Genomic DNA, 15,456 nt, shown 5'->3' with positions numbered 1-15,456 from the left:
CTGTAATGTTGGTATACTGGCGTAAGACATATTTAATGAAATATGTCGTGTTCATTGGAACAATGAAGTTTCTTTTTCATCTGCCACACGGTGGTGTAAAAAACTTAAAAGTGATGTGGATTCAGTAAACGATGCACCTCATGCACACCTGTCGAAAACTGCAACTTCGCCAAAAAAGGTTTAAAAAGTAAAGGATTTGATTGCTATTTATGCAAGATTTACATCTAGGTATATAGCCGAATGAGTTGGTTTCTTTGTAGGAGGCGCTCATGAAATTCTCAGACGTGATTTAAAAATAAGAAGGATAAGCGCCAGAGGGATAACCTCATATCCTTACAAAAAAGCAAAAACTGCTCCGATAAGAATTTCCGAACAATTCTTTAATCAGTTCCCTAAATACAACAATCGATCTTTCGCAAATCTCATCACTGGCGATGATACGTGGATTCACTTTAATGAGCCCTAGCGAAAGATACATAACAAAATATGGGCAACAAAAGGAAGTCTAAGACCTTGCACAGTAAAACGCACTATGAGCGTTAAAAGGTCATGTATGTAATTTTCTTTACCAATCAAGGTCCTGCTATTCAAATAGCCGTACCAAAGAGTAAATCTGTAAATGTTAAGTTTTACAATGACAAGGTCATTCATAAATAAAAGTAATATTTCAAAAACCATCGACCAGCAACTGGTCTCCGTGGTGTCAGGTTTTTGCATGGCAATGCTTCGTCACACAAAGCGGCCATTGTACGAGAATATCTGAAACAGGAGAAGGATGTCGAGTTTCTTCACCCTCATTATTCGCTAGATCTTTCCTATTTCCGAGGCTCTAAAAAACACCTTGCTGGAAGAAAATATCAAACGTGAAAAAATTCTCGGTTCGGCTATTTTCCAGTGTGTGAACAGTATACTTCAAAAGATTATTAAAACGCATTTAAAAAATAGATTAAAAGACTAAAACTTTGTATATCATATGATGGTGAGTCTTTTGAAGGATTGAGATAATTAGTTTTGCACAATATGTAAAGCACTTCTGAAAATTGACCCTGTTGCAGTCATATGTGAACACCCCCATAACCCGGGCCAAGGATCTAGATCAGTGTTGCTGTATTGTTGATGGTTATTGTGATTGATTTATTTCATATTGTCTTATAGATTAATCTGGAGAAGTAGCCCTAGCTTTAGATATTAAAACATGACACATTCTTTGGCTTAGGCCTATATTGTTTTTGATATTAATAACTGCTGCCTTTATGTCTACAGATGTACCGATATCTAACGTCATCTTAGGAGTTTCTAAAAGTCATTTTTGACTGATTTTTTCCCGAGTTTATAAACCTACACTCTTAAACTTTGTTGTGTCATGTTCATTTAAAAATAAACTTCATTCAGCAGCCAATTATTAATTCTGAGTGTTGTTTACGTCATTCTGCACCTGCGACCATGCACTCGACCTATATAGTAGAATAAAGGACCTCGTGTTACCAAGCGGCAAAATTGCATATTGACCTAGATCTTTCAATAATGGTCTTGAAATACCTAAAAGTTTGTACTTTGTATATTAGCATGGATATTTCTGTAAGATAATACCCGTGCACACGTAGAGAAGACATGGACTACCTTTATTAAAAGAGCATTGAAGAAATGGACTAGCTAACGCTATCTCCTGATATTATTCCCATTAAACATGCGTGGACTACATTCAAGGACGCTTTTTAGAACGGGTTGTGTATGTTTCAATATTAAATGGGAGGGGGTAAGGTCAGGCCATACACATTACTAACAAACACTCTTTGTGGAAGTTCACTACTCTATGAAAATGTTCATTTCATTCTGTTTGCATATTCAATTGTTTAGGATTTTAGATTTTAACACTGATGTACTCTGTTTCCTTTTGTTGATTTGTTGAGTTAATATACTTTATAATGCTACCATAACCGGTTTGAGTTTTTATTTAATAAAGCCACATGAAATTCAAATATGTACATGCGCCTTTTTATTTTGAGCAGTTTATTAACTTCATGATGTTTGTATTTCTTGATGCAAAACATACATTAAATGAAAGCTCTCCCGAAAGTTTTTTTTTTTTTCATTTTTCACTTTTGTTACAAATAAGGACTGATTTCCATGATTGAATATTTTTTATAATTTCATTTCCACCGTTGCAACAATGTGAAACAAACACGTCTCATTAGTGACACATCATTTAAACTTGGCTGATAAAGAATAATTTAGCAGTGTTAACTATAATAGAAACGCTGACGGTAACATTGATACTGGATTAATTGTCTCAAATTTAGTAAAACGTTATTAAAAGTCTTATGCATATTAATCACATGATATATATAAAAAAAGCATCACCAAAAAACGGTTAAAATATGGCGTTTTTTACAGATAACGAGCCACACCTTGCTGAAAACACAACATCTGGGACCATATCAGCAACGTCTGGCTGTATTTCACAGGACACGAACGTTTCTTTTAAATGGATAATGATCTCCGTATGTTCTTTGATATAAATATCATGTATGGCGATACGTTTTTATAAGTACATAGTTATTATATACTTAAACAGATTAAACTCCAATAATCCAAATGGTGATTATAATATCTTACTTGTTTTTGTCTTTCAAGCTACATAATTGCAACAAACAATCAACTTAATTTGAAAAATTATTTTAGTTTAAATCTTAGGACCAATTCAAACACTTGTAATATTTGACTCATAAAGGTTCATCAAAACGTTATTAATTAGCAAGATTTGTTTGTTTTGGGTTTAACGTCACATCGACACAGTATAGGTCATATCGCGACGTTCCAGATTTTACTGGTGGAGGAAGAAATCAGGTGCCCTTCCGTGCATTATTTCAGGCACGAACGGGTACCTGAGTAGAACCACCGACGTTCCGTAAGCTAGCTGGATAGCTTCCTCACATGAAAGAATCCAAAGTCCCTGTCGGGATTCGAACCCACAGAGGTGAGGGGCAAGTGGTTTGAAGTCAACGACCTTAACCACAAAAAATTAGCAAGAAAGAAAGAAATAGAATTGTATGTAAGCAAAAGCATCCTGGTATTCATGAAATCATGCAGATCCTCTCGCACCAACTTGTAGCGAAAATGCCTAATGATACAGTTATATGCTACAAAATTTCGATTAAATTAAAGAACGAAAACTGGTAAAGAGTCTTGACGCTTTCCAAAAAGTATTGTTTATGAAACTGTGATTGGTTTATAGTGACTGTCTGGGTCAAACTATTTTTAGGGTGGGATTGAATCTTAAGTGTTTTATGTGTATTTGTAGGAAAGTAGTAAAATTGAAACAGAATTCAACCCAGAAATCAGAGACAAATATGCAACAAGTTGTACAAATAATTCTGATTGCGGAAATAACAAGCAAGTACACTATACAGAGACAATTGTGGCCAATGCCAGTATAACTGGGAAATACTATCTGAAAGTAGCCGCGATATATGGGAATGTACGCAAAGAGTCATACAAATCTTCTATGAAATACATTATTGGAGAGCAAGGTAGTGTTGTCTTTTTTCTCATTCATTGTAAATTAAGATTTGTAAAATAAAACAGTTATAATTATTATTTAAGGTCTCTTTTAAAAGTATCAATCCTTCGTTCCCCACCCGTTCGGTGTTTACTTGTTTAAAACTAAATACCTTTTGATATTATATGAGGTCCATAATATACCTTGCTTTAATATACATGTATAGCTCTCTTTTATATTTAAATTCTGTATTTTATCTTATATCCCTTTTAAGGTTAATCGAGCCATATTCATTACTTAATATAATACCACCGTATGATATCCGTACTATGCCCCTGTCCCCCTCAGTTAACATAAAAATATATAAGCTACACATATATAACCATATAAATCTATAAAAACTTTCCTCAGCTAGGAAGCTAGGTATGCTGTAGTCCCAAGACACTTGTCTAACTTCCCTCAAATAAGTTATAAGCCTCATAACTGATAAAAGTCTAAGTATAATATCTCTTACTTAAATATCACCTATGTATTTATATCAATTTATAAAACAGGTTAATTGGTACCCAGTTTGTATACTAATATCCCTTGCCACCTGTACAATTTTAATTGATTGTAATTTTAATTTTCCTACAATAACAATTTTATGTTTCAAAGGTAGATAAATTCACTGAAAAAGAATAATACTTAACGCCTCATGAAAAGTAATGGATTAGATAACTCAATCTAAATAAACTTTATTGATTAAAAGCTTTATTTAGGTGACTTAAAGAAGAAGACCCCAACAAATTCAAATAAAAATGTTATAGCAAATTCCCTATGAACCCCAACTATTAAAGAAAGAGCACAAAACACCGATACAACAGGAAATTTTACCTTATCTTAACCTCTTAGGAAATGATACAGAGTTCTTCATATAACATAAATCTATTATATTAATTAACAGACATATCTCATTGAATTAAATAAGGAAATCCCAACAAATTTCATTGCAAATTGAAAAAAAAACAATTGGCAAATTCCCTAAGATGCCTAATGATCGAAGAAAATACACTACATCACTAAAAGATGGGGTATTTTTACCTTGTTATAATCTCCTAGGAAATGAAACAAAGTTATAATTGCCACATAAATCTATTATATTACTTAACAAGCATATCTAATTGATTAAAATAAGAATATCCCAACAAGTTTCATTGATAATTAAAAAAATTATGGCTAATTTCCTATCATGCCTAACTATCAGAGTTTACACACTAAATCATTAAAAATGTGGGTAATTTTACCTGATTATAACCTCCTAGGAAATGAAACAAAGTTAGTAAAGCAACATAATATTATAATATTAAGTAACAAATACATCTAATTGTATAAAATAAGAAAATCTCATCAAATTTCATTGAAAATTAAAAAAAGTTAAGGTTAATTTCCTATGATGCCTAACTATCCAAGCTAATACATTAAATCATTAAAAATAGGGTAATTTTACCTAATTATAACGTTCTAGGAAATGAAACAAAGTAAGTAAAGTAACATGATATTATACTATTAAGTACAAAATACATCTAATTGACTTAGATAAAAAAATCAATGAAAATTAAGAAACTTATGGCTATTTGCCTATAATGCCTATCTTTCTTCAACAACTACAATAAATCTTCAGTGGTGGCTATTCACAGTCCAAGGGAGAGAACTTGAGAGATCCTGGTGCCACTCTTGTAACATACAGTTCAGGACAGACCAAACATTAATTAAAAAAGGTTTTTAAAGGCTTTTCGGAATAAAACTAAAAATAAAGATTTCCGTCATATGCAATGGCAGATTTGATAAGCCATATAAAAGCTATTTATAAATCATATAATAAAACAGATATGTACTTTTTAGATGTTGAATATGATGTAATATGTACTGAAAAATTAATATAGACCTCAACTATTGCCTCGGTCAATATTAATTTCTTTAGTACATATCACATCATATTCAACAGCTAAAAAGTCAATATTTGTATAACATTTAATTATTGTCTATATATTTGATTTTATTTTTGACATTGTAACAGTACAACTTTTAATTTGACCTTTTTTGTATCAGGGGGAGAAGCCCTTAATTAACTCCTCACCAGTGAGTTCTATTTTGCATGAAAGGATTTTAATTAATATTATTAAAATGTCACATGAATGATAAGACAGACATTTTCCGAAATATTTATGGATTGTCAAAAAGCCATATTGAGTGAGTCCTTGACATTAAACATCTCAACTGGCCATACATGTAGGAACTTGCAGACCACGAGACAGGGTGATATGTACCAAGACAGAGGCAGACCGGAGGTCGAGACAGGATGAACCTGGAAGGCAGTGATGTTCAGATCCCCCACTCAGTAAGGAAGTGCATTTAAGGTCCTGGTGTTCAATTACCCCATTTTTATTTATTTGGAGTAGAGGTGCCGGAAAGATTACTGGTACAGTGTATGGTATCACAAAAAGCACAGACTGTAATAAAATTCCATGCAAAAAGAAACTATATAAACAGAATAAAAGAAATTTATTAATGTCTTTATAGTATATATAAACACAAAAATGAACATATTGGGCATTTAATTTTGATATATAGCATATTATGTGCTTAGTTTTTTCTGATGCAATCTTTCGGTAAATCCACATGCTTTAAACGTGATTTAATAATCTTTGAATTCCCACACTTCTCCCAACCTAGCTCCAATGAGGTCCACGAGGTTGACCATACCATGTATCTTACATCATATTGTTTGATAACAGCGTGGAATGAAACATTTTATTCTAAATGTTAAAAAGCTTTATTAAATTTCATAAGGCTTGAGTGAACACATAAACAATGTAATTGTCATCTTATTGTTTTGAAAATGTGTTGGACTGCCGTCAGATGAATGTAGATGCTGCGGTGCACGTGGCATATGGCGATTTACCTGTGTGTGTAGGTGTGGGTGCATGCGGGCGCGTGTGTGCGTGCATGTGTGTGTGTGTGTTTTATAGATTATATAGTGAACTTAAAACATCTTCTTGTGAAAAAACATCTTGTCCAATTTCAACCAAATTTTGCAGGATTGTTCCATGGGTGAAGAGCTTGCACAATTGTTCAAAGAATTTCATAAGGCCTAGAGCATAGATATTTTGCATAAGGCATTATCTGGTAGACCTCCACCAAGAGTGTTCACATTTTACCACTGGGGTCAAAATTGGCCGCGCCCTGGGGATCATAGGTTTTCCATATATGTATGTAGTATAAACTTGAAATTTTCTCCTATAAGTTGTCAAAGGCTACATGTTAAATACTTGTCATGAAACATTGTGTAGTGAAACTCAAGATTGTATATGATTCGTATATAAGACCATACGTGTGGTTATCGCGGCACTACTCCTAACCGTGTGATTATAACGCGGCGTGGTAATAAAGCAAATTGAACAAATAGTAGTGTTCTAAAAAGGTTTACAATTAAACACAGAACTTTTTTTTTAAGAAAAAGATTTATCATTCGTATAAAACTGATTAAATATAAAGTCATGCGTGTGATTATCACGACACTACCCATAACTGTGTCTTTATTACGCCGCCGCATAATAATCACACGCGTGGTCACACGGTCTTAACCAGAACAGAACCACATTATAAATTGTTAAAACTATTGAACACATGTAAAATCCAAATTGTCATATTTGTTTTCAGTTTCATTGTTAACGTTGCTTGAATAATCAGTAGCCCTGTGACCCTTAATATATATTAATATCCTTCGGTTTTTATCGGAAATGTTCAATTTATAAAAAAAGAATAGGGCAGTTTTTAAGCATTTTTATATTGGATGCCACAAATTTATCAATAACTGTTAAATCACCATAATAACAGTCAGTTTTTTTGACAAAAAAGCTTGACAGTGAAAAAGTGAAAAAAGGTAAGCATGTGACTTTAAAGGAACTCTGGCTATGAGAAACAGAATGGAGAATGTTGTGCATTAATATTATCGTGATTGCCCATTATCCGTTTCGCATGGAAGGCTTCAGTTCAACCACACCCACTTAAAGTGTGATATTAGTAATAAGCAAAACAAATCGCTTAAAAAATAGTATGCGAAATGTAAACGTTGTTTGTGTTGTTAAATTTGCATGGTAAATAATTGCATGTACAATCCTTCTAAATTCAATTACTTCTCGTACCATTATGATTTAATGGGTTGTGCAAGTTTTTCAATTATTACATTTTTATATAGAAAAATAAAAGTGGATATAGATACGTAAATCCAAGTAGCGTACTGGTTAGAGAGCTCTGATTATGAAGATCTCAGGCTATGAACATGGTTCTACAATTGTGCACATTTTTTGATAATGTTTTTACTTTCAGAATATATATTTTTATAACGTGTCACGTAACCTTTCATGTTCTCTTTTATAATGTTTTGCAACATTTAAAGTTAAACTTATGACAGTTAAGCAAAATTGAATGCTTTTGATTTTGAATTGTCATTAAACAGTTTGAATAGTATTATCAATTTATTCAGTTTGATACATTTGTACATTGATTTGTACATATATTTTTTCCGTTGCCTATTTATCACCCTAATCACAACTGTGTTGTCTAATACTTAACCTGTTGCATGAATTTGTCTATAAAATGTTCTCAAATAGCATTTTGTAAATGGAATTCACAACAACAACAACAACAAACAAAAAAGAAATGTAAAAAATGCAATTTTTTTTTCAAGATGCTCCTGTGTTTTGTGTAACAAAAGTGTTTGACAATGTAAAAAAAACACAATTATTTGACACATTTCATTTTGGAAAACAATATTATTAATTCTAGTATTAAACCATGCGTGCGATTATCATGGCTTATCTATCGCAGGCGGTTTATACATTTTCCCGAGATCTTGTTTAACATCAAAATATTTCAAAAGTTTGCATTAACTGTCAGCTGAAGACACATGTAGACACAAACTTGATTATAGAGAATTATAGAGAAATAGTATTATACTATACATAAACCAAATATGTAATATATGATACAATTTAATTTCGTACGCATGACCGTTGTTACTTCGGCGCGATATAATCAAACGCGAGCACATTTCTTATACAAATTATTCATTTCGGAAATATACGTAGGTCTATCTGATTGCACTTTTATTGATAACCATTATTCCATTATTTAACTTGTTAAGATAATGTTATTATAATTAAGGAAAAATGGCACATCAATGTCTGTCTATTTACATCCCTTACAAAACATAACAAACACGCATAGCTATTATCAATATTTAAAATCACAACTGTCTTGAACACTAAGTGAAAACACATTAGAAAAGTAGGACAAAAACTTTTAAAAACTTATTTATCAGAACATAATTATAATTTTTAATAACGAATGTTTTCATATTAAAACCTCTCGTGTGTTAGAAAATTAATGAATATCCATAAAAGTTATACCATTAGGTGCGAAATTCATTTTGCAATAAAATGGTATATAATTTAACTATTTTATAGTATATTAACCAATCGTGTGATTCTAACGGCACTACCCGTAACCGTGTGATTATTACGCCGCCGCGTAATAATCACACGCGTGGTAATTACGCGACACCGGCAGCCAGTGTAATAATATATAATCATATTTTATAACACTAAAAGAAAGCGTTTCTCTGATGTCAGCGTAAGAAAAGGGTTGTTCTAAATTGAAAAATGCGTTATGTCAAGTTAAACCTTAACAATAGACATTAATGATATAGGGACAACCGCACTGCGTTGCAATCGAATCCACCGCTGCGATGAAATCAATTTTTGTCAATTCTTTTATAAAAAGGCAATAACAATTTTCATAAATTCCAATTTATGGTTGTTTCGTGCAAGTATTATACATATGATGTAATAGGTTAAAGCACGTACAAATGTGTGCAAACCCATCCGGTTTGCACACATTTGTACGTGCTTTAACCTAAAATAGACAAAAGTGGCGTCCCCATGTCAAACTGTACATAAGTGTTAGCACAAATGGAAATGAATTCCACCCCGTGCGCGTAATAAGCTGGAAAAGCACATATGTGGGCTCCAGTCTCACTAGGTATTTCCGGTAAAACATTAAAACATAAAGTAAAATTCAGTCATAAACTTGCCTATAGCAGCAAAGGGCTATCTTTTATCCACCGCTTCTGCGACGAAATCCCCATCGCCGCTGCGATGAACCCACCGCTTCTGCAAAAGCTATGGCCGTGTGATAACAATTGGTTACTATTTATCATTCCTTGTCTATAGTTGATTGTACAGTCCAGTAGCTACTGTCGAGCATCGTATATAATGTCAGCAGTAAATCGCCTTTTCACACATTCTAAGCGTAATCCGTCTGATCTCTTCTCTTGGAACCTTAATGTATAAAAATGACTTTAAAAATATGAAATGATATATATTTGTTAAGAAAGAATGTACAGGGGACTTAAAATATATTTAAATTAAAAACTTCATAAGTAATTTTATTATGTCAAATGTGTTAACACAATTGAGAAAATAGAATCCCTAAAGAAAGTCCAAAACGGCAAAGTTTGAAATGTTGCAGACTCGGTTTCATTGAGCCTGTTCATGGACAGTACTATAAATGCAAACTGCTGCCCACGCCCCCATAGCACCAGCTTAAGCAATGTTCAATATTTAATCATGTAATGGTAAAATTTTAAATTAGGAAACATCCGCAGATGTGTTCATTCTGCGGTAATCATGGAACCATCAATGTGACAATTTCGTGCCATTCCATGAAAAGCGGCATATGGTCCCCAAGTAAAAGAGAGCGTTTGCCACTTTCATTCAAAGTCAATAATAAAAAATAATAAACCAAAGCAAAAGTAATATAAACCTTGATTGCATATAAAAACATATTTTCAAAACAGTGCTTGTCAGCTACCAATGCATTTCGTATTTTACGAATAGAAGAACAGATCGTATTTTATATTTCGATATTGAATACATATCCGCATATGGATCACAATGTGAATTTTGGGGGTAATTATTTTAATTTGTTGCCGATTTTCAAAGAATTGACCCAACAAGGGTTTGTGTGTGTGCGTGCGAGTGCGTGCGCGTGTGTATATGTGTGTCGATCTGTTGGATGTTTGACAGATCTGATCCAACGACACAAACAATTCTGAAAACAACTGCGTTAAATGACATTACATAAATTGCTAGCTAATTAAAGAACATAACATAAGTGATGAAATTTAATTCGTTTTCTTTGTTTGTTTGTTGTTGTTGTTTTTTCAATTTTAGTTCATATTTACAAAAACTTCAAAACTGTAAAACTTACCGGTAAAGTACAAATTCACCCTTCGAAGAATAGTACTTGTTATTACAAATTGAATATAACAAAGCATCAGTTTTTCCCTTGTATGGTGCTCGTTTGCAAAAATTTGCGGAAAAAACAATAGAACATAATGCATAAATTCACAAAAAACTTGCATGTCTTGAAAATTCTGAAATGTGAGTCTATTGTTGAAACCCAAAGATTGAAAGGTGTATCAAGAAAAAGAAAAAATTGAAATAATTGGTAATACTTAAAATAAAATTCAAGAAAAAAGACAAAGAAAAAGGAAAAAGTAAAGAAAAATATTTTTCCGTCGGCGGTCGAGAATATGTATGTACATTTTTTACCGGCAAATATAATACTTTCATTATGATATTAATATTCAATTTAATACAAATGATTGTAATTTATAAGCCTGGTCTTTCATACAAAATTATCTCCGTTTGCGCTGAGATCCCGAATAAGTCCAAATCGCAAGCATGTATTAACCTTCGAATACATTAAAGTAAAAATGTTCCTAATGAAATTTAACAGCAAACTTTTATGTTGATACTTTACATTGATTATAATTATATAATTTATTTAACTTTTTTGATAATTATTATTTATAACCATAAATTTCCCTTTTCCAGTTCCCTTTAGTCGAATTTATCTCCGTTGCGCCAAGAAATTATTTCATTTCACAGTCATTATTTCACATGATTGTGATACATTTTATAACAATTTTTCACTCAGTTAATCTGTTTTATTTCTTCACTGTTAATTATTTTCAAAAGAAAGTATGTCCGTTGCGCTCTATACGCCGTTGCGTATTTTAGTCATTTTGGTCATACTTTTGGTTCCCATTCCATATTTGGTTCCCGTCATTAGAATATAGACTTGCTAAAAAAGATAAAAAAAAGAACATGATATTCAAACATGGCACTTTCACTTTTGTTAAACGTTTATATTCATTCCTTAAAGCTCGGTGACATGTTGTACACTAGAAAAGCTATTTTCATTACCGTTTAATTTTGTTAAAACAAAAAAAATAACAAGACTAAAATTTTCCACATTGCTGAATTGACGAATGCATATCTATTAGCCGCCGGTACACGCTAATAACAGTTTTCTTCGAAAACACACAAGCTTAAATTTTCACCATTGCTGAATGGACGTGCAAGCAGCGTCTAATAAATAAAATAAATGCTCTAGTGCCGGTTGACAGGCCATGCTTAATGTTATTCATTTTCAGGCATAGTTTTCGCCTCTTGAATCAGATAAAGAAAGACTATAGAATTGACTTGTAATATCTTAACGATTCAATATGTTTTATATATATATTTGCAGATGAAGAACATTTCATTCCTGAAAGCGATTATTTTGATGCATACATAATTTTGATGATTGTTTATTCAATGGCAGTTATAGTTATTGTGATTGCAGTCATTACATACAGGTATAATGAGATTTTCAGCATTTACTTTTCTTAATCATTTCGTACAGTGTTCCGTTTGGACAAACGTGATTTTTAGCTCACCTGTCACAAAGTGACAGGGTGAGCTTTTGTGATCGTTTTTCGTCCGTCGTCCGTCGTCCGTCCGTCGTCCGTCGTCCGTAAACTTTTACTTTAAATGACATCTCCTCATTAACCACTCAGCCAATTTCATCCAAACTTCACAGGAATGTTCCTTTGGTGGTCACCTTTCAAAATTGTTCAAAGAATTTAATTCCATGCAGAACTCTGGTTGCCATGGTGACCAAAAGAAAAACTTTAAATATCTTCTTCAAAAAAACCCAAAGAGCTAGAGCTTAGATTTTTGGCATGAAACATCTTCTGGTGAGTGTCTTCTAAGTTTGTTCAAATAAAAGCCCTTGGGTCAAAATTGGCCCCGCCCCAGGGGTCATTGATTTTCCCTATATGCATATAGTAAAAACTTAAAAAATCTTCTTTTAAAGAACCAAAAGAGCTAGAGCTAAGATATTTAGCATGAAACATCTTTTAATGTGTGTCTACCAAGTTTGTTCAAATAAAAGCCCTTGGGTCAAAATTGGCCCCGCCCCAGGGGGTCATTGATTTTCCCTATATGCATATAATAAAAACTTAAAAAATCTTCTTTTAAAGAACCAAAAGAGCTAGAGCTAAGATATATAGCATGAACAATCTTCTAATTGATGTCTACCAAGTTTGTTCAAATAAAAGTCCTTGGGTCAAAATTGGCCCTGCCCCAGGGGGTCATTGATTTTCCCTATATACATATAGTAAAAACTTAAAATATCTTCTTTTAAAGAACCCAAAGAGCTAGAGCTAAGATATTTTCCATGAAACATCTTCTAATGGATGTCTTCCAAGTTTGTTCAAATAAAAGCCCTTGGGTCAAAATTGGCCCCACTAGGGGATCATTGATTTTCCCTATATACATATAGTAAAATCTGCTTTTAAAGAACCAAAAGAGCTAGAGCTAAGATATTTAGCATGAAACATCTTCTAATGGATGTCTACCAAGTTTGTTGAAATAAAAGCCCTGGGGTCAAAATTTGCCCCGCCCCAGGGGGTCATTGATTTTCCCCATATGCATATAGTAAAAACTTAAAAATCTTCTTTTAAAGAACCCAATGAGCTAGAGCTAAGATATTTTGTATGAAACATGTTCTAATGGATGTCTACCAAGTTTGTTCAAATAAGAGCCCTGGGGTCAAAATTGGCCCGGCCCAGGGGGTCATTGATTTTCCAAATTTCCTTATATGTGTATAGCAAAAATTAAAAAATCTTCTTTGAAAAAACTCAAATAGCTAGAGTTTAGATATTAAACATGAAGCATCTTCTAGTGAGTGTCTACAAAGTTTGTTCAAATACAAGCCCTGGGGTCAAAATTGGCCCCACCCCGGAGGTCATTCATTTTCCCTATATGTGTAAAACTATAGCAAAAATTAAAAATCTCCTCTGAAAAAACTCAAATAACTAGAGTTTAGATATTAAGCACGAAGCGTCTTCTAGTGAGTGTCTTCAAAGTTTGTTCAAATAAAAGCCCTGGAGTCAAAATTGGCCCCGCCCCAGGGGACATTGATTTTCCTTATACGAGTATAGCAAAAACTTAAAATCTTCTTTGAAAAAACCCGAATAGCTAGAGTTTAGATATTAAGCATGAAACATTTTCTAGTAAGTGTCTACAAATATTGTTCAAATAAAAGCCCTGGGGTCAAAAATGGCCCTGCCCCAGATGTGTCATTGTTTTTAAGTATATGTGTAAAGCAAAAACTTAAAAAATCTTCTTTTAAAAATCCCAACAAGCTAGACCTTAGATGTTTAGCATGAAACATTTTCTAATGGTTGTTTACCAAGTTTGTTCAAATAAAAGCCCTGGGGTTTAAACTGGCCCCGCTCCGGGGGCCTATGTACAGGTGAGCGACTTCAGGGCCATCATGGCCCTCTTGTTTATTTCGTCTGTACCCGCGATGCGCGTTGGTACGATGGTGAAAACGCAATGGTACGATGGTCAAAACACGATAGTACGATGATTGTACCATCATACCACCGCGATTTCATCATCGTTCCATCGTCTTCCAGTGGTCATGCGCATTGATACATTTTCATCAACAATGTATGCCTTCTCATTATTTTACCCCTCACCCTTTCTATGCGCGTACTTTTTAGATCTTAGTATTTGAAACATAAAAAAAAATTAACAAAAGGCAATCGCTCAAAAATTTAAAAAATTAAATTTGTCATCCTTGTGCACTGTAGACATGAAGATTCAAGTTGATATCTTACATACAGCGAAAGAAAAAATACAAACATATATGAAGCATATATAAGCATATATGAAATAATCTGTGATCTATATACAGTATAACGACATAAATGGAAAACTTTAATGTGAAGATAACAGGTTTATTTATATAAAACTTAAATTAATCATTAAATATTCTTAACTTGTTTTTACTATCTGCCGTATCAGAATCTGGCATCTTTCTGTAAGTTTACTGCTTGTACTGACCGAAAGGCAATGATACGATGGCGCTATGGCACGATGGTGAAAACGCGATGGTACGATGGTGGAAACGCGATGGTACGATGGTGAAAACGCGATGGCACAATGTTGAAAACGTGATGGTACGATGGTAAAAACGCGATGACACGATGGTGAAAACACGATGGCACGATGGTGAAATCGCAATGGCACGATGGTGAAAGCGCGATGGTACGATGGTTAAAGCGCGTTCGTACGATGGCAAAAACACGATGGTATGATAGTGAAAGCGCGATGGCACAATGGTGAAAACGCGATGGTACGATGCTGAAAACGCGATTTAACATCGCGTCATCATCGTACAATCGCGTTTTCACCATCGTACCATCGTGCATCGTGGGCATGGGCGAAATAAAAAAATGAAATGAAGATTTCCCAACGTGACACTGTAATTACGAAATGAAACACAATTAAAAAAGATAAATCCACTTCTATAAATAATTCTTGAGCAGATAATGTCCTTTCAAACTGACAATATAATTTTAAATTAAATTTTGATATTTTCACCATTAAAAATCTGTTTATGCTTTTAAAGTTTTAAAGCAATAACTTACATCGAATTTTGACAGACACATTTGGTCAGTTTAGGGTTGCCTACTATTAATATACAATTTATAATTAAACTGAAGGTTGTTC

The 15,456-nt window shown here is 33.2% G+C and overlaps 1 protein-coding gene across 1 annotated transcript in view; it reads left to right on the top strand.

Annotated features, from left to right (window-relative positions):
• The window catches only part of LOC132738461 (uncharacterized), a 33,418-nt gene that overhangs the window by 14,341 nt on the left and 3,621 nt on the right, over positions 1-15,456 (top strand). Inside the window, exons 6-8 of the mRNA XM_060725964.1 lie at positions 2,395-2,501; positions 3,302-3,530; positions 12,140-12,248. Of these exons, the coding sequence (XP_060581947.1) occupies positions 2,395-2,501; positions 3,302-3,530; positions 12,140-12,248 (445 nt within the window). The remainder of the gene's footprint in view (positions 1-2,394; positions 2,502-3,301; positions 3,531-12,139; positions 12,249-15,456) is intronic.

This window comes from Ruditapes philippinarum, unplaced genomic scaffold (genome assembly GCF_026571515.1).
Source record: "Ruditapes philippinarum isolate M1 unplaced genomic scaffold, ASM2657151v2 ctg1591_1_1_1_1, whole genome shotgun sequence".
NCBI lineage: Eukaryota > Metazoa > Mollusca > Bivalvia > Venerida > Veneridae > Ruditapes > Ruditapes philippinarum.
The sequence above is the reverse complement of the archived record's forward strand: the minus strand, read 5'-3'. Positions and strand labels throughout refer to the sequence as shown.